The 26,497-nt window shown below is 36.0% G+C and overlaps 1 protein-coding gene across 1 annotated transcript in view; it reads left to right on the top strand.

Moving 5' to 3' along the window:
* Nucleotides 1-579: 579 nt before the first annotated feature.
* Dok6 (docking protein 6) overlaps nucleotides 580-26,497 on the top strand; it is a 309,537-nt gene continuing 283,619 nt past the window's right edge. The window contains exon 1 of the mRNA XM_038331279.1: nucleotides 580-645. Within this exon, the coding sequence (XP_038187207.1) occupies nucleotides 580-645 (66 nt within the window). The remainder of the gene's footprint in view (nucleotides 646-26,497) is intronic.

Below are 26,497 nucleotides of genomic sequence, written 5' to 3'. Positions count from 1 at the left end.
TGCCAGCACAGGACTCTGGTGGGAGCGGTACCCTATGCGCGGGTGGCAGGCGGAGCTCCCTGCCGGAGAAGTGAGTGATGGAGTGCATCTCGCCAGCATCCTCCAGCCCTGCCACCCGGCGGGCAAGGGGGAGGGAGCCGAGCGGGCGCAACGGCCCGCCCCGCCGTCCCTCCCCCTCCTCCGCGCCGGGGAGCCGCGATGGTGCGCTCCGGCCAGCTGTGCGCCGCCGAGTGAGGCGCCAGCCCGTGGGTGCTGCCGGGGGCGGCGGCGCGGAGGGGGGCACAGCTGGGGGCGGCGCTGGCCGCGGTGCTCCCCTCGTGGTCGGGGGCGGAGGTGAAGACCGCTCTCTAGGTGCTGGTGCTGCTGAGCAGATCCGGGCCCGGTACCCTGGTCCGTGTGCTTGGCGGCCCTGCTATCGACTCAGCGTCCGCGCCGGCCGGAGCCTGGGGAAGAATTGGCGGTGGCGCGACTGCCGGCGGCGTTCGGCTGGATGCGAGACCTGCGTGGACCGGGTGGTGGACAGCGGTTGACGACTCCAAGAAGCGGATCGCCCAGCAGAGGAGCCCGACCGCGCTGGCCATGGCCTCCAACTTTAACGACATAGTCAAGCAGGGCTACGTGAAAATCCGCAGCAGGAAGCTAGGGGTGAGTGGCTAACTCGGCTTTCTCCTTCTCCGCCGCTCCAGTGGCCCGGCGGCAGCTGGGGATGGGGGCGGGGAGAGATGACCCGCGCGGGTACCAGGGCAGGCGGCCTTCCCCAGTTAGTCCGCTTGTTGCTTGACCTGAGGAGCGCTTGGCACCTGTCTAGGAGACTCTGCACACCAAGGTGAGGGCTCTGGGCCGCCTAGAGTCCCCATTCTCAAGTGCGTTGGGCTCATGGTGACCACAGCGAGAAGTCCAATAGAACGCAGTGATTGTCAGTTCCAAAGATATATGAGCTGTGGATATTTATTACATTCGGTGCAACCCACAGCGATTTCTCTCAAAAGTGTGCGCCTCCCGGGAGAACCGCTGTGTGCTGACAGCAGGTGTAAAAGGTATCTTTCTGTATATGTGTTTATATTCATCATTTCATGGTCTTTTTTTTTTCCCCAAGCACATTTCAAAATCCTCTTTTGATGCCTCTTAAGCGCAGCGCATTCCTTTTTGGCTACAGCAGCGACTTTAATGTACCCTTAATAGTTGCCCACTGGCTGACTACCTCATCCGCTGTTTTCCTGGTCTTGTGTATTTTGCCTCGGCAAGTGAGCGTTGGTGCACCGCTGCAGGAAAGTCCGTGGAGGCAAAGTTTATGGAATCTTACTTTATTTTTGAGAGAATTTTGGTCTGACCTGGGGGACAAACAGTGTAAACCTGAGCAGGGAATAAGAGGGAAGACAAAACTTCTTTGGTGATTCGATAGGTCTTTTAAAGGGATGTAGTGACTGTCCCGAAAGACTTGGAATATAGATGGAAAGATGGGCGTGCACCTGGACAGGAACTGTCCAGACCTGATGGCTATGAATGGAAACAGACTAACTTGCAGGGGGCATCTCCAACTCCAAGACACAGCTGTGTGGCCGCCCAGGTTCACCTGGCCACAAAATGAAAGGAAAATTCAACTCAGTATACAAAAGAGTGGGGTTTCACACATCGGGGCTGTCTCTGCTTTTCTGAGTTCACAGGTTCCTACCCTTTCTAGAATCCTGGCTTGGAGGTGGAAAGTTCCCGGATTTTCTCCACTGGATTAGTGAATATTCCAACTTGGAGAAAAGAAATGAATGAAGGAAGGAATCATATTTATGCATAGAAGGGGGAACATTGTAAACTGAGAAATAGAAGAAGTGTGCCTTTGGGTAGTTGCAGAAAAGTATAAAGTATTTAGGGAAAGAAGTAGCTCGATCATCCAGCTACATAAACCATTCAGAAGTGGTTTATGGACCCTTAGCTGGAGGCAAGCGATGGAGGCAGCAAGCTGCCTCTTATGCTTCCTTTGTTGGCATTCTCACTGGAGGCAAACAAGACTAAAGGACAAAGAGATCCCTTCTCAAACTAAAGCAGATTACCAACTCCAGGTAAAGAGCAAGAAATGCATAGTTAGCTAGGACAGCAAAGCTTATGTCCCCCCCACTCCCATCCACCAGCCCAGTGCCCCACCTGCACAAAAGAGAGAGGGGCAAGGTTTCAAGGGCTTTTCTTGGGTAGAAGATCATGCCTTATTTTTTTCTTCAGAGATATGACTGACCTGGTAAAAACCTGCAGTTGTCCAAAAAGACAGCAGCCCTTCACCAAGATCCTATCTGTGATCTGGAAGCTGCCAGTCAAAAAAAAAAGCTAGGCAGGATTCCTGCTAGGTGGGAGTCATCTTTACTTGAACTTTGACTCCCTTTGCTCTGACATGGTGCTTGTTCCCTATCTATCCCTTCAGTCCTGCTAAACTCTAGTTTTGTCAGAGTCTTCCAAATATATGAACTAACTCATCTCAGTGAAACATGTTCCTACACTCAGTCAAAGAATATGGGATGAAAACTAGAGGATCCTCTCCCTTCCCCCATTAAGCTATTCAGGATTACATACTGCAAAACTTCGATATGCAGCCTAGTTATATGATAAAGCTCAAGGAAAGGCCACCAACTGCCTCCAGGATAACTAGACATTAAGAACATGTGAAATGTTACTCTAGAACACAATTTCCACCTAGCCATGTGTGCTAATGTATATTTAGAAAGAAGAATGTTTTGCTAAACTCACTATTAATTTAAACATAAGTATTTTTAAAGGACAGCCATCTTTGAAAACATTAACAGTGTGTCTGTATATAAACTATTTTTATCTTCCACTTCTTTTCTGTGTGAGGAATGTGAACTTTAATATCTAATGTTTGAACCCTTTAATTTTTAAACGTTCTTAACCATTTTGGAAAGCATAATTTATGAAAGAAACTTTATAATATATATTTGTTTTCAGAATATTGTTACACTAAAAAAGTTGAAATGGCAAAACTCTATATTGTTTGTTCTGTTCATAAGTAGGTTCCATGAGAGAGTAAAACCTTAATTAAAGATAACAGTGTGTGCACTTCAGAATTTAACTGTATCATCAAGCCCCAAATCACAGAAATAGGAATTGGATACGCATTAATATTTATTATCACTATTAATGGTATATGTTTCTAATTTATGGACTCCAAACAAACCATTTGCAATATTGTGGACATACGATACTTCTTGCATGGTTTATAGCCAATACTTTATTTGTGCTGATATTTGTTATATTATGTAAAGAACTCATACTTTCAGAAATCAAATTTTACAGAATTTTGTTGAAAAGTGGCCAGTGTAGGAGGCCAGTTGCACAATGCATATCTTTGACATAAGGGCATATTTCTTGATAAAATGTTCTGTTGTATCTCTTATTCTCTCTAAATGAGTACTTAGCATCATTTTGAGGGGAAAAAATGAAACATTTCTTGGTCTCTGGGTATACTGCTTTCAGGTTGTAATGTCTAGATGGCTTTCACAATGTTCTTTAATTGACAGTCTGCTCATTTGTACAATCATTTATAGAGAAAAATTGAGTCAGGTTTGAGGTGTGTCTTGATTCATCAACAATCATTTCTTCCATTTAGAAAGATTATATTATTGTTATTATTATCTTTATTATTATTATATTATTATTATTATTAGCTTTATTATTATTTTTGTTGTTTTGTGAAGGTGCTGTGTATCTTAGATAGGCCTCAAGCTAGCATCATAACTGAGTATGGCCCTTGAAGTTTTGATTCTTCTGCCTCCATCTCCAAAATGCTATTATTACAAGCATGTTCTCTTTTACAATGCTCAGGATTCAGGGTTTGATACAGGTCAGGCAAGAATTTTAACAAATTAATTACATTCCCAACATATAAATACTATTTTGGGAAATAAAAAATCATTTCCTCAATATTCACTATGTTTTTTAAATGTTTATTAAAACACTGAATTTTATAGGTAAAATTTATACATGTGAATTTTTAAATGTACATCATAAATGTTGTAGTAATTTATTTAAATACTGTACAACAGTTTTACTGCTTTTACAAACTGTGTGTGTGTCTGTGTTATCTTTGACATTTGAATATCTTTAGAACTATCCCATTCTTCTACAAACTTTTCTATTTGAAAAATTATTGTCATAATTCACAAACTACTGTAGTACCTGTGTTTAAGGAAAGAATACTAAAAATAATAATAAGAATAAAAACATTCTAATGAGTTTTATCTCTAAGTCTTTATTGCCCATTTTCTTCTGAACTCTGACAGATTAAATCCAAGTTATCAATGCACATATTACAAAATATCCAACTTCTTGATTGGGACTAAACTAAAAAATCAGTCACTGAAATCATTAGTGATTGGATATCCTGCTTACTGCCTTATCTATCAAAATAAATATAGAAATATGGAAAGATATTATTCCTCACTAAATGGCTAAACAAAGTTTAGAACACTACTTTGACCAAATCAAGACTCATTATTGTTGTCAGATAATTTCATTCACACAGAGGATCCCTAATTATAAATGATCATGTAACAGAAATTATCCAAAATACAAAACTTTCTGAGTGCCAAGGTCATAACTACAAGTGAAAACTTCCATATTACCTCATGTGATTAGTATTCTTTTATAAAAAATGGCACTATAAACACGTGTGCCCTGCTTGCAAGCATGTGTAAATAATGTATGTATGAGGCTGGAAGAGAGTGCTCCTGTTTAACTGCTCTTCCAAAGATCCTGTGTTCAATTCCCAGCATTCACAAGGAGGCTCACAATAGTCTGTAACCTAAGAACTAAGGTTACAATACCCTCTTTTCCTCTCCACAGGCACAGGCATACAAGTGGTACACATATATACAGCCCAAACACCCTTATACATAAAATAAAATTTAAAAATTATATATAAAACGTGTGAATCAGAGTTTTGTTCATTAGAGGAAGTAATATTTAGCAAATCTCTCTTTTGAATCGCCACAACTCCTTCTTAAAGTGAAGTTCTATTCTTTATAACTTTATACTTTATTAGTGTGGTAAGAATTAGATGGAGTAGATAAATTTAAGACAAGTCTCAAATGATCAAGATAATGATCTTGACCATCAGAACTTAAAATGAACATCCAAGAGCATCATTATCAATATGAATATTCAGTGTTTAAGATATGGAAGTTTTACTCTAATTCTTAAATGTGTTTTCATACTATTAAGTGTCTTGAACATAGATCAATGTTCAATATCAAGGATCCTGGATATACATGTTTATTTGTTGATAGGTTTTTTTTCCTGCCCGGTTCCCACAATCATTAAGTCCCAAAGAAATCACACAGAGGTCTACATTAACTACAAACTGATTGGCCCATTAGCTCAGGATTCTTATTAACTCTTATAACTTATATTAGCCCATTATTCTTGTCTCTGTTAGCTACATGGCTAAGTACCTTTTTCAGCTAGGAAGTCACATCTTGCTTGCTCTGTGGCTGGGCCAGAACCGCCTAGGAATGGGCTTTCTTCTTCCCAGAATTCTCCTGTTCTCATTGACCTGCCTCTCTTTCCTGTCTGGTTGTCCCATCTATACTTCCTGACTGGCTACTGGCCAATCAGTGTTTATTTAAAATATAATTGACAGAATACAGATCATTGTACCATACCCCTTATAACTAATTCTTTCTCATTAAGTATGAATTTAGAATGAATGAAAATTTATAATATTTGTTCTAGGTCCATGTTTATATACACACATATCAAATAACATTACATATTATATAATATATAATACTATGTATACCTTGTCAGTTATTTCTGTATTTGTAAATATGTCTGCAGATAACAATTTATAGATTTAAAAATAGAGGAAAGTCATATGTATATTCTATCTAATTTTTATACATTATTTGTTCTGTATATTATTACATAAGATGTAATGTAAGCTTAGAAAACTATACGTACATTAACAAAATTTATTTAATTTTAGGCTTTTAACCTTAAATGTGCATATGAGCATATCCTATAATCTTTTAATTTTAAAAATGTGGAACCACGTACCTCCACAGCCCTCCCCACATAGCTAGAAAAACTAAACCTAGATATGTTGCTGAATTAATTTTTATCTGAAATGATCAAGCATACAGAATGCATGGGAGACTAGAATTCAGGAAGGGAGTGTATGAGAATTCATAGTTACATTTATGCCCTGACAAAGTTGCACATTATGGATGGTGTGATGAAACTGAAAATACTATTTCTCTCCTTTGATATCAATTACCCTTAATTGGTGGTTCTCATCTGTGTGTTGTGACCCCTTTCAAGGCTGAATGACCTTTTCACAGGAATAGCCTAAGACCATTGGAAAACACAGATATTTACACTACGATCCATAACCATGTTAAATTTACTGTTATTAAGTAACAACAGAATAATTTTATGTGAAGGGTCTCCACAACATGATGAGTTGTATTAAATGGCCACAGCATTAGGAAGGTGGAGAATCACTGCTCTAAATACTCAAAGAAATGCCTAAAATGATAAAATTAATAATTGCATGATATTCTGGTCAACTGTCTTTGTAACATACATTCTAAATTTTCTTGTTTTCAGAAACATACAACTAAGACTGATAAATTTGAGGACAGTAAAAAGTATTTCTCTAATGCCACTAATGAAGTAGTTTGTTACTAACTGATATTTTTGTTGGACCATAATAAGGCGTGAGGAAATACCTGTGTAGAATTAGCAAGTAGTCAAACCTTTGCACTACTTTGTTTACACCAACCACATTATAGAAGCCAGAAGATAAGACAGCAGCAACATAAAAAAAATACAAAAATTACCTTTCCCTTTTAATTTTCAGGTGATACAGACATCACACATTACGGAATTTTAGCTTAAAAGGAAAAGTAGCTTCTATCATAAAAAGAAATTTCTATCAAGTAAGATTAACTTGTTAGGAGGGGGGATAAAATATAATTTCTGTAGCCTCAGATTTATGAATTCTGTCTCGCTTTTCTGAGTATTGCTTTTTTTTTGCTTTCTGTTCCTTTAGACTCTCAAAACTTTGTCAAGGGACCACAAATCCTAGACTGAGGACATTACTAGTTTTTCTTTTTTTGTTTTTGTTTGTTTTGTTTTTGTTCTATGGCTTTTGATTTTTCAAGACAAGGTTTCTGTGTGTAAGAGCTCTGACTGTTCTGGAACTCTTTGTAGATCAGGTTAGCCTTGAACTCACAGAGATTCCCCCTACCTCTGCCTCCAAGTGCTGGGACTAAAGACATGTGCCATCACTGTCCTGACATTTTAATTAACTTTCAACATAAACCCCTGTTAACTTGATTTTGATACTCTTAGTCATTATTTTTACATTGTATCACAATTTGTCATAAGAATATTATATCTGTCTATCAAATTGAGTGATAGATGGTGTTTTGTTTTAAATAGAAGATATATATTGAATTGTTTTTCATGATATTTGGACTTATTAATAGTGACTGTAATTTTTGAGCATGTACAAGATATTTTGTATTCTATTTGACTGAATCTATTATAAAGTACTGCCTTAAAAACTTACTAATACAATTACTGAGAACACTAATACATCAAAGTTCATGTTAATCTGAAATATAATAAAAATAGAACTCAGTCATGCTGTTTTTCATGTATACTGCACTTTTCAGATTATAAAAAGTTCTCACATATCTTATGCAGTTCTTCCAACAGTAGTTTTGACAGTACATTTCATTTTTATTCCTATTTCACTTATGGACTAAAATCTAAAAGGAATAAACTGTGTCAACAAGAGTTAGAGAAGCTCATGCTGTGTTTGTGGGTTCGCTGCATTGAAAGCATGGTTTTAACTTCATGTTCAGCATTGCATCTACTATACGATAGTTACCATCTTGTTGCAAATGTCAAAAGCAACACATTCATACGCACTCTCATAGATAAATACATTTTTCTTAAGGTTTTGTGTACATGTGTGTGTTGCACTTTTGTGGCAGGCTCTCTCCCTGGACCACTGTCTTGCCATTGGAGTGGCTTGATTCAGGTATCAGCCTGTCTGCCACACCCCAGCTATGAAGTTGCAGATGCACACCACCACCACTCAGGCTTTTCCATGGTTTTTGAGCATCAGTGTTCAGGATCTCATCCTGTAAAGCTATCCACCAACTGAGCCATCTCCACGGCTCCAAAAGAAACATTCTTTTCTTCATTGCTCAACTGGTATAAAGCTAACAATGTCACTTTCGTCACTAAAATTTATTTAGATTGCAATGAAAAAGAAATTTAGAGAAAGACCTTTTGCCACACTTACCAGCTTTCTAGAGAATTCTTTTCGGCCACTCAGCATGTGTCTATGTGCATTGATTGTGGCTTCACATTTGACTAAATTATTTTTTCTTATAAGTCATGCACGACCCCATATCACCTGCTAGTGTTCAAGTAGAGTTTTAAAACATTTAAAATGTACTTTTTACCGTATGTGGTTGTTGGAATGAAAAATGGTCTCTGTTGGCTCATATGTTTGGTCTCCAATTTATGGAAGTTTGGGAAGGATTAGTATAAATTAGTATAAACTTGTTGGAGGAGGTGTGTCACTGAAAAAGGTTTTGAGACTTTTAAAACCTCACATCATTCCCAATATGCTTTCTCTGCCTCCTGCATATGAGATGTGAGATTTCAGCGTCTGCTCCTACTGCCTGGCCCCATGCCTTCACTCCACCGTCATAGTTCTAACGCTAGAAAAACATAAGCAAAAGCAAGCATTTGGTTTTATAAATTGCCTTAATAATGGTGGTTTATTACAGCAATAGAAAAGTAACTAATACAGAAGTTGGTACCAGGAAGTGGGTTACTGCTTTGAAGATACGAACCATGCTGTTTGTAGAGAAATGTGAAGACTTTGGAGCTTAATAGACCATCATAGTAGGAGCTTTTTCAAGAAGTTTCATAAGTGAAGAATATTGGTCACTGGGCTATAGATTGTTCATGTGTTGATTTTGGAAAAAATAATGTGACTGCTTTATGCTCCTGCCATAAGAATTTGCCTAAGGCTAATTTAAAAAGTAACTGACTGATTTGTTTAGTAGAGCAGCCTGTAATGGCTCTGTTGTGTGGTTGTTAGTCATCAGTCTTATGCAGGTCTACAATGCAAATGAGCAACTAGGGCACCAAGAAACACAAAATGTAAAGTTTGAAAGGAAGAAAAATATCAGGACAGAACATTTAATGTTGGAGACAAGACTTGTTCTGAAAGAGAAAAGAAGATTGAAGAGTGGCCTGATCAGAAATATAATAAAAGCAGGGGTTCGTTCAGGGTGTCACCCCACTCAGATAAGTATCTAATTTGTAAAAAGAAAAGGCCTGAGGAACTGAATGCCCTTAAAAGGTAACAATGAGAGTGGTTACAAATGTGGTTCCAGAGTGACAGAGTTCACCTGAAGCAAATTTTCAAATCTGTAGTGTCATCCATGGGGTTCTGGCTTTATAATTATGATAGATGTGTTAGCAAAGGGGTTGTGGAATCTTCCTCAACAGTTAATGAGAGCTGCTGAGGTCACACAATATGTAGTTAGTACCTGTATGAATGCCCAAGAGGCATGAGATATTTACCAAAAAGAACTGAATGCAGGGAATAGAACCAGCCAAAGAAAGGTATTTGTGTTACAGGCAGTGAAACTGGAGTGATGGATTCAGCAAAGTCCTTTGATGTCAGAGATGGAGATATTAGATTTGAATTTTGACCTGGTTTTGGTGAATTACATTCTCAGTATTCCCCCATTTCTCCCCTTTGGGATGATAATATACATTCTATGTCACTGAATGTTGGAAATGTGTAATTTGCTTTCTAATTTTATAAGGAATTGCAATTAATATATTGCCTTGAGTATCAGAAAGACTTTGAACTTTAAACTTTAAAACGGTGTTGAGACTGTGAAAGATTATGGAGATATTAAAGTAGGGATAAATGCATTAAGATATATCCAAAGCCTATAGTGGTCAGGGATTAGAATATAGTGATTTGTAAAAGAATAGCACCATATTTCATATGTTTGAACAGGTCTCAGTTGGTTGAAATTCTTGGGAAGGATTAGGAGATGTGACTTTGTTGAAACGTGTTTGTCACAGGAAGGGTGTAGTGGTGGCTTTGAGACTTCAAAATCCTCTCTTCACTTTCAGTGTTCTTGTTCTCTTTCTGCCTTATGCTTGTGGGATATTGGTTCTCAGGTGCTGCGCTGGCCACCTGCTGCTATGATCACTTTTGGACTCTAACATTGAAACAAGAAATCCAATTAAATGCTTTATTTGATAAGTTGTATTAGTCATGGCATTTTTATAACAGCAATAGAAAACTAACACACCCAATCTTTGTTTATGTGTATGATCTTTTGTTTAAGATTATTAGATAAAAGACAACTTTCTTCAGTGAAGTTTAAAATCAGGGATTGTGATGCCTCCAGAAGTTTCTTTATTATACAGGACTGTTTTGGCTATCCTAGGTTTTTTGTTTTTCCATATGAAGTTCAGTGATGTTTTTTTCTAGGTCTGTGAAGATATTTGCTGGAATTTTGATAGGCATTGCATTGGATCTGTAGATTGTTTTTGGTAAGATTACCAGTAAATAGAAACACATTTTCCTGAGTGCTTTAAGGACCTAGAACCTATGTTTTTGTAAGATCTGTGATTTTTCTAATGTTTTATACTCTCTCACACTTCAGAATGCTTCTACATTGACCAGGTATATCCTTTAAGCAAACTTTTCTAGTGCCCACTCAATGTTTACTGTAACTATGAACCACTAAATATGAGTGCAAATGAAATACATGTAACACTTTGGAATTCTGAACAAGAACAAATCTATTACCACTCTAGTTAGCAGCCTAAACATAGGAGAGGAGGACCAAAAAAATGATGTTGGCTAATGTCTCATGCAATAGCCAACTTTATTCAGAGCATCAGACAATGTATACTGTGAGGATTAAGAAAGGTCACAGTGATGGCATACACCTTTAATTCTAGCACTAGGGAGGCAGAGACAGACAGATCTCTGTGAGTTCAAGACCAGCCTGGTCTAAAAAGTGAGTACCAGGACAGGCTCCAAAGCTACAGAGAAACCATACTGTCAAAAGACAATAACATCATCAAACTAGTTGAAGGCTATTATAATCATCTGCATTTGTGTATTCTTAAACTTTGTTCTCCAGCCTTCCTAATTAAAAATAATGCAAAAATAAGAAATTCTTTTCTGTTTAAAGCGGCATATTTTGTTGCTTCTAACAACAAATGTTAAAAATGACTAGGTGGTATTATTGAAGAAAACTCTTAAATTTTAGGAGCAATATATTAGAATAGTTTCTTGAGCCATGAACACTAAGTACTTTTCCTAGAAAGATAAGATCATTAGGAATCAATTTTACTTGTCCTCAGTACTTGTTTGTATTAAAATATGAGAATATCAGTACTAAAGTCTTGTTCATTCAACGAGATACATAGAAGCTTTGATATAATCAACCATTTGTATGATAATATTAAGGAAAGGTTTTGAAGCCCTAGGTTGAATTTCCAGAACTTCAGAAAAGGAGAAATTGTCACCCAAACTCATAACATATTTTGGACAAAGGTTCAGGACAATTCAATGATAGAGAGAAAGATGTCTGTTCAATAAATGCTGTTGCTGTAACTTAACAAACTGTGTGAGAATCAACATCAGCTTCACACTTTGAAACTCAGACCACAGATTTATGCATAAAATTTAAAATTGTAAAACACTTCATAAAATCATGGAAAAAATATTAAAAAGTAGGACCAAATAATATGATCTTATACTTATGCCAAAAACAAGATCCATCAAAGGGAAATTTGATAAATTCCATGAAAACTATAACGTTTCTACTTTGAAAGATTGTTATGATAATGTAGAGGCCGATACTGGTAGGCAGAAATACTTACAAACACCCTGCCTTTGACAAAACTGCCTCTCTCCAAAAAAATCTTTCAAACTCTATATAAATGTAATCAAATTAGACTGAAGTCCTGCTCAGAAGGAGGGATTTCATGTCTGGTTCTGTTACCTGGACCCACTACCCATGACAGGTAAAGTCATACACCTAGAGGAGAATCTACTACTGCTACTTCCCCAAGCCAATACAAGCTGTATCCTTACATCCACAGACAACTGTAGGTCCCAGCCCTCATAAAAGAGGTTTAATTTTATAGAATATGGAAAATATTACAGAAAACTATATGGCCAAAATGCAGAGAACAGCATATCTTGGGATGTACCAATAAAATTGATACATTTATAACACAACCCCTATGCCTAAAGCTCAGGGAATACCTGGTAAGAATGGCTACAAAGATTATAAATTTCAGAGTACCAGGATTTCCTGGTAAGATTATATCTTCTATATCTGAAAGGAAAGCTGCACCCATGAAATTAAAAATACTAACTGTAGAATGCCAACACCAGTTGACATGCCAGTGTGGTTGGTAGAAATCTTACAAGACTCCTAGATAAAGAGCTACAAGTAATTAATGACTACTGAAAGAGGGAGAATCATTCTTCTCCAGTGAAATCAAGTCCCTAACTGATTATCAAATACTAAGTGACCAGCCCTAAAACCATATGCATATATATAAGTAATGTTAAATGTACTTAGCAGTTTGTATTTGTATATTTATTCATTCATACATTTATATATGTAAGAATAATAGTTAAATAGAAACATGCCATGATTTTGAGAGGGAACAGGTAATCACTGGAAAAGCTGAAGGGAAGAGGAGGGAAACGACGTAAATACAATACTCATGTGAAAATGGGAAACAAGAAATGAAATTTCTAAAGACAAAAATAAATAGGCATTTATACAAATTGATGTACAGATGTTTGATGTTCACCATCATTAACCATCAGGAAGATGAATTTCCAACAATAATATCTGACTACAAAATAGTTGGTAAGGTGACAATAATAAAACAATGATGTCATCAAACACTACCAAAAATGCAAAAAAAAAAAAAAAAAAACCTGGGCCCCACTGACACTGCTAGTGGGAATTTGAAATGGTTAAGACAACCCTCTGGAAAACAATTCTGAGTTTTCTTTTTAAAAACCTCTTAATTTGAGTTATAATCAACAATAATTGTGTGTATTCAAGCTAAATAAGGTGATGTTTTGATACATATATACAATGTGAAATGATTACCATCATCTAGCTAATTACCACGTCTATCACCTCACATATCACCCTGTATTTGAGTTTGTAGAAAACATTGAATAACTTCTCCTTGAGTAATTTTTAAGCAGACAGCCCAATGTATCACATAGATTCAAAGTGTTGTACATTAGTCTTTCCAGCTTATGTGTAAACATAGAAGAGAAATTTTTGACAAGTGACTTTTACTCTCTTTCCTCTTAAAACTCTGGCAACCACTATGTTCCTATTTGTGAATTTTGGATAGACTTTTTTAGATACTACTACCTATAAAGGAGACCAGGCTGCATTTGTTTTTCTGTTCCTGGTTTATTTTTACATAATCAACCATCATTTTTCTCTATGTTGTTTCTCATTTACTTCTTTTAAAAGACTAAATAGTGCTGTTATGTTTTCACTAACATATGTATTTATCCATTTACCTATTACCCGACAGTGAGATTGATACGTCATAAATATTGTGAGTGATGCTGCTAGAAACACGGGAGTGCAGATGCCTCCTGGATATGTGATGGATGTGTAACCAGTAGAGAGAGTCATGTTGAAGGAGTTCTTTTGTCTTTTGTCATGGTATCCTTATTTTCTTTGCCCTCAATGATGTACTATGGTTGATTTTTATCTGTAGCTTCACCAGCCCTTTTAACCATCTGTCTTCTGATGCTAAGCTTTCTAATAGATGTGAACAATGTGCCACTCGTGTTTCCCTTTATGTGTTGCTGATTGTTAACCATTATGAGAATTTCCTCATATACTTGTCTATTTTTATCTGGGGTCTTTATTTCTTTCTGTTGTTGTTCTTTGAGTTGCTTATGTATTTGTGTGTGTGTGTGTGTGTGTGTGTGGTTTGTGTGCAAGCACATGCCTGTACATGACCAGAAATTAGTGGAATTACCTATGGGGATGTCTATGAGATATTTTTGATTATCAATTAATGTAGGAGGGCCCAATCTACTGTGGGAAGTACCATCTTAAACTTGTGAGTCTGGGTTCTGTAAAGATAGCCAAGGAAAACAAGGAAGAAAGCTCGTAAGCAGTGTACTTCCATGATCTCTGCTTTGGTTCCGGCCTCCAGGCTCTTGTGTTGATTTAATTTAATGATTGTCTCTAAGCTGTAAGGCAAATGAATCTTCTGTTCCCCAAGTTGCTTTGGGCTATGGTATTTGTTTATGACGGAAGTAGAAAGCAAACCAGAACACCTTTCCATATAACAGAATTGATCATAAACATAAACATGGGTCTTTCTTAGTTATTGAGGGCTCTATCTTCTACCTTAGTTTTCCAAGAAGTGTAGCCTGAGATAAACATATGATTTCAATCTATAACCACTTAAGAAACATAGTAAAAAAGTTTTAACATTTCATTTGTTAAATAAATTAATCAAATATAAACTCATCAGATTGTCTCATTATCTCATCTAACTCAATACCTTTCCTTTCTTTCTGGTTCATGGAATATGTATTTGTATCCAGAGGGTAACACATGTGATAGTGAGCTCGGTGCTCAGTGAATGTACAAATAGCTACAGCTAGAAACACTAAGATGTGAATGTAAACTTGGCCTTGTCCAAATAATTTCAGTCTTTTTTAAATTCCCCTAGGATCATACTCCTCTATATTTTGCTTTGGTCTCATTAATTATTCCAGGTTTTTAAAATGTTATATAAATCTAATTTCAGTCAAGTTGCTGGAAGAGTAGATATATAAACAAGTGTATATCGATTGCATTTATATGACTACCAATACTTTAGATGATTGACCTTATTTTTATTGTATGTAGATATGTTTGGTGTTTCTTATGTGTTTGGAGGAAAATTTTGCTTCAATTTATGTCTAACAAAAATGATCTTAATACCCGATAATTTATATAAGGTCAGTGAATTATGATGGTTATTCTCAGTGAAATCTCAGAGAATGTCGTGTTCTATAGAGAGCAGTTGGCTAGAAAATGCTATGCCCTAGCTAAAAGGAGCTAGTTAATGCTTAATTTTTCATAAAATACATTTAACAATTTTAATCATATCCATTTTCTAACTTTCTATGAAAGCACTAAAATTAGCTTTATTAAGAACAAATAGAAGACAAGCAGATAAAAATGTTTATTGGCATTTCATAAGGAAAAAACAGAGGGAACAGATTTTTATAGAATAATCTACCTAATTTTAAAACTCTATTAATCTCTGGGACATTATTTTAGATATTTGCCTTAGATTGAACTATCTTTGCTTCAGCTGCTCTTTTGATTTTTCTATATAATTATTTACTTTCAAGTTTGCTATAAAATTTCATATAGTATGTAAATTAAGATATTTTCAGTTGGCTCAGGGCTTAAGAATGCTTACTTTGTTCCCTTGCAAAAGACCCTGTTTAGTTCCTGGTACCTGATATACAGTGGTTCATTGCTTGTAACTCTGGTTCCATATCATCCAACGTCCTCTTCCAGCCTCTACAAGCAGTTGCACATATATGATGCACATAAACTCCTCAGACAAGCTCACATACATACATATAAAACAATTTTAAAATAAATCTTTAAAGTTGAACTATCTTTAAGATTTATGGCATTGATTTGATGTCCTGTTCACTTTACAGTTCAGCATATGGTTTTACATGCTGCCTCACCATCACCCTATCAACGCTGCTGCATAGACAGGTCACTTAACATTTTAATATTATGGTAGGAAGACAGTGAATCTCAGACAGGTAAGAAAACACATGGACTCAGAAACCTCAGTCTTCTACACTGAATTCTTATCAGAATGCCTATGGTGACTGCTGTACCATATCACATTGCGTAGTGATACAGTCAACTCTGACAACCAAAAGGTACCAAATAGCTCTGAGAATGCCACCATAGACTACAATCTGGCTTTGTTAATAATTACTATAGCATTGGCTTCCCTGTGGTGTACTTTATGTATTCTAACACATAACGCCAGGTCCCTCAATTCCTAACGTGGAAGGTAACATCACAAGTGAGTCCCCAGAAATCTATCACTATCAGTGTTCTCTCTTTGATTCCCCAGCTCTACCGGTAAATTGATGATGTTTACATTGCTAAGTGTAGTCCAGATAAAAATATTTCTAGTAGTTTTTATTTTTGATACATTAAAATGCTGTATTGAAGTAGTCCCCTAAAAAGCATAATTCTAAAAATAGTTCTTCCTTATCAATAATGAGGATTTTCTGAGCATGTGATTTTGTAATTAACATGATTTTTTTCAGTCTCCTTCTTATATTGATGACTATAGTAATTTTTCTCTAAAGGAACTTTCCACATATTTTTGCTTCTCAAAAACCCTTTGGATTGTTGAAATGATGTGAGCCTCAGCTCAAGCATTTTAATCTCTTCAGAGATCAGATTATAGTGCAGAGGAAAAGCTCAGGAAAGAGAAACATTTTGTTGATTGTATTGACATATTATGTCTGCAACCCATTTGTAAATAATTGTCAAATTCCAAATGGCAGCGTCCCATAGACCTAGAACACTCAGTTTCCTTTAACCTGTTGCTATTTCAGTTTCAAAATAACAACTACTGATTTGGCTTTTCACAATTATCACTGATTCGGAATGCTTTGTATTGAATTGTACCTCTTCAGGGCATTAATTCTCTTTGCCTTGAGTAAACAATTTTTGATGCATTCATGTTTAGCACAACACAGGCAGGTAGGTTATAATTACGTGACTAACTGTTGCTTATATACTACTGTGACAATGTTATTCACATGAATTGTCACCTGAAAAAATGGGAGCCTGTGTGGAGGGTGCTAGTGTCATAAATTGGTTGCACCTTGGCTTGAGAGTTCCAGGCATCCTTAATTGTAATGGTAGGGTTGCACACCTTTGCCTGATTAACACTCTGTTCCATTCTTCACAGAATATTTTAGTGTCACCTTTATTGGTGCACGCCCTCCCCAGAAGTCCAGTATCACCTAGGAATCCGCCTCCTTTTAGATCATATTCCACTAGCCCACTGAGGGCTCTTCTTCTGCTGTTGGTACTTGCTGATCAAATAGCACCAAGTGGTCAGGTGTCCTCCCCTAAAGCTGATACAAAATTGTCCTCATTGGGCTGCTTCTGAAAACTGTTTTCTATTTTCCTTAGGATCCTTTAATTTCAATCCCCATATTTTTATTCTCAACCCATAAAACTATCTCCATTGATTAGGCACTTTAAGTTTTGTTCATGCCTCTCTTCTTATTTTTTTCTATTTTCTATTTTTATTATATTCTTTTTTCCTTTTCATTAAAATTTTCTCATACAATATATCCTGATTATAATTTACCCTCTCTCTACTCCTTGCAGTTCCTCTCCACCTCCTCTCCTATCCAGATTCACTTTCTTTCTGCTTCTCATTAGAAGAGAAGAGGCTTCTAAGACCTGTCAACAAAACATGACATAATAAAATGTACTAAGTTAAAACAAACACTGTCACATCAAAGTTAGATGACACCATCAACAAAAGGAAATAAGGCTTAAGAGAAGACACAAGAATCATAGGCCCACACAGTCACACTTTCAGGAGTCCCATAAAAACATTATACTAAACGTTATAATTTATACACAGAAGACGTAGTGCAGACCGATGCCCACCTATGCTTTCTGCTTCATTCTCTGTGAGTTCAAATGATTTTTTCTCAGTTGATTAAGAGGTCTGTGTTCTGATGTCCTCCAAATGAACCTACAAGGTATTTACAGAACATTTTCCCCAAACACAAAAGAATGTATCTTCTTCTCTGTACCTCATGCAACTTTCTCCAAAATTGACCACATATTCATCCATAAAGCAAGTCTCAACAGATACATGAAAATTGAAATAATTACCCACATCCTATCAGACGACCACAAAATTAAACCGGTTATCAACAAGGACAGAAACAAAAGAAGGCTTACAAAATGAAAACTGAAAAACTCTCTACTGAATGAAAATTTGTTCATACTTTCAATCTTCAGCTTTGCTTGTCCCAATTTCTGTGAAGCATTTCCTGTCTAGCACTGCTTATGACGGGTCTAAATAAGGTGCATTACCCAGCATGGCTAGTCCCACCTCTCCTCTAAAACTCCTTAGTGCTAAGCCTGGAAGGGAGAACTGGGCTTTCCCTTACCTCACAGCATTCTGTCATCATTGTGTTTCCTAGGGGCAGCACATTGAGTCTAAACCCTCAATTCTTTCACAGAAAAACATTCTCCACCTCTAATTTAATGTTCAGGAGTTGCCATGACTTTAATTATTTTTTTTCTTTTTAACTGTCTCTAGGATTACCCTTATATCTTTGGCAAGGTTGATTTTCTAAATTTCAGTTAAAAACCTGTAATTCTCCCTCCCCTTTTAACATTTTCCACAGTTTTTCATTACCGAAAGTAGTAATTAAATTTAAAGTGGCAATGCAAAGCTGTCCACAATGCCCACCATTGTTACATTTAGCTTTTGATTGTAATGTTTTAAATATACGAGGAATTACAGGAAATTATAAACCTCTGTTTATAAGCTACCCACATTTACAAACATTGCTCAGGACTGTTTTTCTGCTCTATTTTTTTGAAGCCAGAAAATGTTAAAAGTTTAAAACTCATTTAAACCTCTTGATAAAATCATGCATGGGAGTTTTAGGGAGAATTCACTGATGTAAATTGTAATATGAAGATACATGTCTAGGTATTTTATTTCAAAAATCATGTTATCTGGTGTTCTATGAATAAGCCACACTTCATTAATGGGCATTATAAGATTTCAGCTTGCAAAATCACACTCGCTGAACTGTGATTGTAACTCAGTTAAAGAGTACTGGTCTGGCCTTGTGAGGTCATAGATTCACTACTCAGGTATGCCCACCTTATAAAGGCATTCATATTCATGTGTGTAGCATGAATAATAAAAACCCAGAGACAGCGATTAGTGTTCAAGTTGAAGATCAGAAATGCAAAGCAACCAAGCCACTAGAGAGATCTTACCTCTACCAAGGCTCAGACAAAGGGAAGGTCTGGCGATACTATCCATCAACTTCAGACTCCACACTCCACTGAGTTCCTGTCTCTTACCCGTTTTATTCCTCTCTCTACCTAGACATATTTCTCCTGTCTCCACTTCCCTAGTTATGGGATTAAAGGTGTGTGATCCCTTGTTTGAGCTCTGTTTCTATTTTAGACAAATTCAATCTTGTGTATCCCAGGATTGTTGAAAGAGGTTTCTGTCTTGCCTGATCCCACACCCATTCAGTCCCAAAGAAACACACAGAGGCCTATATTAATTATACATTGGTTGGCCTATTAGTTCAGGCTTCTTATTAACTCTTACATCCTACATTAACCCATAATTCTTGTCTGTGCTAGCCACATGACTTGGTACCTTTTATCAGCGAGTCATTCTCATCTTGCTTCCTCTGTGTCTGGGTGATGACTGCAGACAGAGCCTTTCCTCTTCCTAGAATTTTATTATTCTGGTCTCCCTGCCTATACTTCCGATCTGGCTACTGAACAATCAGCCTTTTATTAAACCAATACAAGTGACAACTCTTTATAGCATACAAGACCATTTTCCCACAACACAGGGTGGCCTTAAACTCAGAGATCTGTCTGCATCTGTCTCCAAAGTCCTAGGATTAAAGGTGTCTACCTCCACTGCCTGGCCTGTATGGCTGCTTTGTCCTCTGATCTTCAGACAAGTTTTACTTATTAAAGCACAAATAATAAACGTGTGTGTGTGTGTGTGTGTGTGTGTGTATCCCATGCACTTACGTTTACATACACATGTGGACATTCAAGGCCCAGTCTGAGTTTCATCCTCTATTTCTCACCGCCTGGTATTTGGAACTAGATCTCTTAGTGAACCTGGAACTCACCCATGTACTAAAACTAGCTGACCAGCAACATATAAAGATCATTCTGTGTACTTCATTAAAGGTGGGATTACAGAGGGTCTCTGCCTCAAGAAACTTTTAGGTTCTGAAGGTCCAAATTCAGGTCTTTATGCTTATACATTATAAATTGAACAATGTTTCTACTCAGAGGAATTCCATCCATATTTTAATACTAATCTGATGTCAAGTTATGGTTTTCCTTTAAATTTTCTTATGGTATGTTTTATTAACTTTTTGGGTATTAAAAAGAGCACATTTATACATTCTCTTTTGGATTTGGATTTTTATGTCTTATTTATGAAGTTATCACTTATGGAAAAATACTTTACTATTTTCAATTTTAACTGTAGAATGAGATCTTTCAACTTTTTTACATATGTCTTTAATCACTTAATCTGTCTTTTTTAAATGTTTGAATTTGTGATCTGTTTATTCCTATTGAAATAGGCAGTTTTCCCCTACATTAAATATTCCCATACATAAATTTATTAGAGAAATCTAACTTCTAATGTTCCTTGTGTACATGTTAAATATTTACTGTTACTTGACTTACAGTGTTTGCTTTTGTAAATGAAAATTTTCCAACTACATTTTCTATTCAGTTTCAGTGGTTGGCAACAATGTTATATTTAGTCACAAATTGCATAGTGATTGTGCTAAGGCATTGCTTTGTTCAGGTGCCCAGAAACATCAATGCAGCAGCATGTACCTCACTTTCCAAGAGTTAACCATAAAAATACACAGTTGCTATGAGTGGAGACTCACATGACACCAGGATGAGGAAAGATGGTGGGGGAAGTATGAAAATCTCTGCTATTGAGAAACAAGGAGTTCCCAAGTGTTGGAAGTTGTTGGGTGACTGTTCACGGGAGAGGCTCCCAAGGTTAGTAAGGAGGAAGGATTCAATAGGAAATATAGAAAATCTTAGAGTCCACATGGGCACTTACTAGCATGAAGTGCAAAGTTCTTCATGGCCAAAAGTCTTTAAGTGTGTCATTAGTTCAAATTAGTCAATGTTGTAGAGGTATTGTCTAGATTGTCAGGAACAGAATTAGAGGCAAAAATACAGCATAGAAGTAGTAGCAAAAATAATGCATGAAGGAAACTGGGCAGCAAGCAGAGAAGAGCCATGTTGTCATATTCAGTGATAAAGTACCTTCATGTACTGCTTATGATTATTTTCAAATTGATTGGTAAATACCCCTTCTGATCTTTTAAATATATTTATGTGTTTATTCATATAATTTCTTCTATTTACAATATGATGGCTTATTAAAAAGGTCCTTTATTAATAAGATTCATTTACATTTCTTACATAAGGCTTGTGTCTTCCCTGCCTCCTTGTGTTATGTATAATGCTTTACATGTGTCCTTTTCCTAATTTTGATGATATTTATTCATCCAGTACATTAATTTATTCTTAATTATTCCACAAACATGAATTTATTTTGTAACGTATCACTTACACGTAACTAGAATTTTGATTTAATTAAAGTGTTTTATTTGATTCCTTGCACACCAATATTTTTTACTTTTTAAAGAAGTCCAATTTTAAGCAAAAAGATGTTCTTTGAACAAACTTTTTCCATGCATTTACAATTTTGAGTTAAAGTGATTATGATTAAAATACTGAAAAAGAAAAAGAGAATTCCTATGAGAGGTTAAAGTGTATTTTTTTCTGATTTCTTTTCCCTTTTTCTTTACTATTTGATTGATATGCTAATGAGTGAATGAAGAACATCTTTAAGATAATTTTAACATTAATACATTATAGCTAGAAATGTGTACATACACACATTTATAATTTCTCCATGTTTGAATCTGCCTAACAAGAAACTAAGTTTATTTGTCATCTTATAAAACATTAGTTATTACTGATTTGAAATATTGACAATTTAGCCACTCTGTGTAAAGGATTTTTCTTTTCAAAGCAAGCAACTTAAAACCACCATAGAGCATTTAAGTTAAAGTCTTTCCTTCCAAAATAATCATAGAAGGATGCAGAGCCATTTTCCATTATAAACCTAAAAATTTTTGAGTTATTATGAATCTCTTCGTAAGTAGAACTAAGTTCTATCAGTTTTACTTTGCATTTCAGAGGACAGAGTTTATTTGGTGGTAGTAAGGTAGAAAAAAGGAGCATCACGGTTGAACACATCTTGAATTATCTGTGTCAATTCTTTTGGTAGTAGTCAAACAAGATATTATTTCATCTAGTAACTTCAGTCTAGGCATTCTAAGAAAAAAACAAGAAAACAAAACCCCCACATAATTCATGTCGGGGTCCTTATTACCTTTGGATGATTCATAGTTTAACTGCATAATATTTCTATCTACTTTCGTTTTGCATTAAGGGTTGGTGAACTCTATTCTTTTAAAAATATTTTATTTTTTCTATCATTATAAAACTGAGCACAGTTTCTAAAGTTAAATTCATACAACACAGAAAACTGTAAAGAAGTTAGACCATTACATAAATTTTACAAGGCAACTTTTGCATTTTCTTTTTTTTACAGTAAACACACTTACTGAGCAACTATTTTATGCCATGAAGTAAGACAAATCAGTGAATAAAAATAAGAGATTAAGTGACAAATGGCTCTTGATTAGAAATACTACTTTCTTTATGTGAATCAGGGCTTTATTTTATTTTATTTTTTTACTTGAAACTTTCTTATCTGCGTTCATCACATATTGCATTGTGTTGCTCTTGACCTCATTCAGATTGATGGTCTATTTACTGAACTGAAGACCTGAGTTCAGTCCCTGGATGGAAGAGGATGAAAGGGGAAACAGTCTCATGATTTCCTCAGACCTCCATATACTGTGCCCACACAGAGAAAATATGAAGGCGGTAGAGATGGCTTAGCAGTTAAGAGCACTTGCCTTTGTACTAGAGAACTTGAATTTGATTTCCAGCACCCACACACCAGTACACAACAGTCTTCAACTCCAGTCCCCCAGGGTCTGTCACCTCCTTCTGGCCTTCACAGGCACTAGACATGCAAATTGTGCACAAATATATGTACAGGCAAAACATACATAAAAAACAAAATAGAAAAGAATAGAATAATAAAATAAAAACATGACAACCTTCCAAATTCTTGGTAAACAAATGGATCAAAGAAGTACTTTTTAAAATTTATGTTTTTGCAGTTTTCTTTTTTAGGATCTTAAACCTCTATCCCCCACTTTTCTCTCTCATTGTGCATTCACATGTGTATAAAGTATTCACATTTGTGTGAAGCACATGTTGCTGACAATCTGTGTCTTCCTTGGTGAATCTCCACTTTATTGACTGAGGCTCTCCAGACCTTGGAGATTGCCAGTTCTGGCTAATTTCATTAGCCATGTTGTTGGAACACTCTATAGCTGATTCTGACTGCTAGGATTATAGGTGGTTTTTGCAGTTCTCTGCAAATTTCATGTCATTGCTTTGTTTCAGATCAATAATATACTCCATCATGTCAGTGTTCCACATTTTCTTTACCCATTTGGTTAGGAGCATCTAAGTTTTTTTCAGGTTCTGGCTATTACAGATAATGCTGCTATGAACATAGTTGAGCAAGAGTCCTTGTGGCATGACTGAGCATTCTTTGGGTGGTAATGCTGGGTCTTGAGGTAGACTGATTTCCCAATTTTCTGAGAAACTGCCATACTGAATTCCAAAGTGGCCATATAACTTTGTGCTTGCTTTTTGTATTTTCACCAGGGTGTAAAATATGAATGCATTTGTATTTTGTAAAAATATCACAAAGTATACATTGTTTAATAGATTTTTCTGTACATAAAACCACAGTACCAATGATTGCCTTCTAGTGTAAGTTTTCTTAACACCCTAATGACATTGGCAAATCTGATTGCAGTAGAAGGCTAGTTCAGGCACCCTCTCCACTATTACTAGGAGTAATATCTAGGGTCATCCTTGTAATTTTCTGGTAATATATTCAATAGAATTTTTGTGCAAAGAGATCAGGTTTTAAGTCTCATTGCAATGGGGGATACTTAGGAGGGGAAATCTAGGCTTATGACATTGCTTTAGGAAATGCTGGAATTCAGGTAAAATGTAAATAAAGTAGCAATTGTTATAGGTGCAAAAAAGAACAACTAAAGGGGTAAGAATCAGCTTTGGGCCTTGATAGAAACTCAGTCATTTTTCTATGGAAAGTAAAATTATGTGCTGCCTATGAGATAGGGTGTCTAGCAACCTCTTAACTGAATCCCTGTATCTTGGTACCAATGGCAGCTTCTTCTCAAGGAAAAGGGACAACAACTCTAGGCAAGTGTTTTGTTCTTATGTACATAATTTCACACATCAAAGTATCTAACAGGGCTCCAGTAAAAATATAAATAGTAGGTGTTGGTAGTATCATTCAGAAAAGTCATTTATATTAACTTTACACATAGCTTTAATCTATTCATACCTTTCATTTAGTATTCTGTTAGAACATGTAAAAGAATAAAAATTTATCTTATTTTTTAATTGAATTTATTGAGCTATACATTTTTCTCTACTCCCCTCCCTTCCTCTCCCATCCCCTTCTATCCTTTCCTGTGGTCCCCATTATCCCATTTACTCAGGTGATCTTGTTTTTTCTACTTCCATATAGATTAGATCCATGTATGTATTTCTTAGGGTCCTCATTGTTGTGTACATTCTCTGGGATTGTGGTTTGTAGGCTGATTTTCTTTGCTTAAAGTCTAAAAGTCACTTATGAGTAAGTACATATAATATTTGTCTTTCTGGATCTGGGTTACCTTACTCAATATGATGTTTTCTAGCTCCATCCATTTGCCTGCAAATTTCAAGATGTCATTATTTTTTTCTGTTGTGTAGTACTCCATTGTGTAAATGTACCACAGTTTCCTTATTCATTTTGTCGGGGGGCTTTTAGGTTGTTTCCAGGTTCTGGCTATGTAAAAAAATGCTGCTTTAAACATAGTTGAGCACATGTCCTTGTGATATGATTGAGCATCCTTTGGGTATATACCCCAAAGTGGTATTGCTGGGTTGTGATGAAGGTTGTTTTATACTTTTCTGAGAAATTTCCAACTGATATCCAAAGGAGCTATACCAGTTTGCACTCCCACCAGCAATGCAGGAGTGTTCCTTTTTCCCCACATCCGCTCCAGCATAAGTTGTCATCAGTCAGTGTTTTTGATCTTGACCATTCTTACAGGTGTAAGATGGAATCTCAGAGTTGTTTTGATTTGCATTTCTCTGATGGCTAAATGTTGAGCATTTCCTTAAGTGTCTTTCAGCCATTTTAGTTTTCTCAGTTGGAGTTCTCTATTTTGGTCTGCACCTCATTTTTTACTGGATTATTTGTTCTTTTGTATATTTTGGAGATCAATCTTCTGTTTGATGTGGGGTTGGTGAAGATCTTTTCTCATTCTGTAGGCTGCCATTTTGTCTTGTTGATCTTATTTTTAAAACATTATTTTTCATGTATTAAATGACAATATCTCAGATTTTAGACATGTATCTATTTAAATACATGTATTTAATTAAATACATATATTTATTTAAATAATTTAGTTTCTATGGAAACTAATAGTTTAGTATCTATTAAACTATGAAATATATGTTCAATGACAGCAAAGAAAAATGAACATTTAATTACAATTAAACTCAAGAATATTCTATAACATAGTTCACATTAGATAGATATTCCCTTTGTAAATTACTAAACCAAATAAACTTATCATTTCTAATTCTTCTGATATGGGTAAAATATTCTATAACTATCATTAAATTGATGACATAATGGTTATATGATGTGGTTACTAGCATAAATGTTTTTGAGAAAAGAGGAAGAACCGATACATTTCTGTGTTTCAACAAGGTTGTAATATGCCAGGTTAATCTCATCCACAGTTTAATTACGTAAAATCTTCCAGATTAATAAAGTATCTGTTTTATGTTATGTTATGTTATGATAATGGCTAGAAATTAATGTTCAAAGTCTTCTAGTGGAACTCCTAACTGTGGGAGCAGGTTCTTTCTCTGACTTTGCTATCTGGTTTTGGTATCTTTTCCTCCTACTGAGTTGCCTAGCCCAGCCACACTAGGAGAGGAAATGCCATGTCTTACTACATCTTGATATCCCATGGCTGGATGGTACCCATGGAAGGCCTTTCCTTTTCTGAAAGGAAGAGGAAGTGGGTGGGGAGGGGAGACTAGAGAGACCGACTGGGAGAGAACAGGGAGGGAAGGGGAAAGTGTGATTAGGCTAGAAAAAATAAATTAATTAAATTAATAAAATGTGAAATTGAAGAAGGAAGTAAATTTTCTTGGGCTTGAAATATGTAAATGATGTAATTGAGCTAAAGAACTCTTCCCTAGGATTTAATAATTAAAAATAAAATAAATGTATGTTATATTTCTGGTAAATTCAGTGTTAGCAAATCAAGGCTTTAAGGTTC

This window comes from Arvicola amphibius, chromosome 5 (assembly GCF_903992535.2).
Source record: "Arvicola amphibius chromosome 5, mArvAmp1.2, whole genome shotgun sequence".
NCBI lineage: Eukaryota > Metazoa > Chordata > Mammalia > Rodentia > Cricetidae > Arvicola > Arvicola amphibius.
This window is presented reverse-complemented; position numbering and strand designations above follow the sequence as displayed.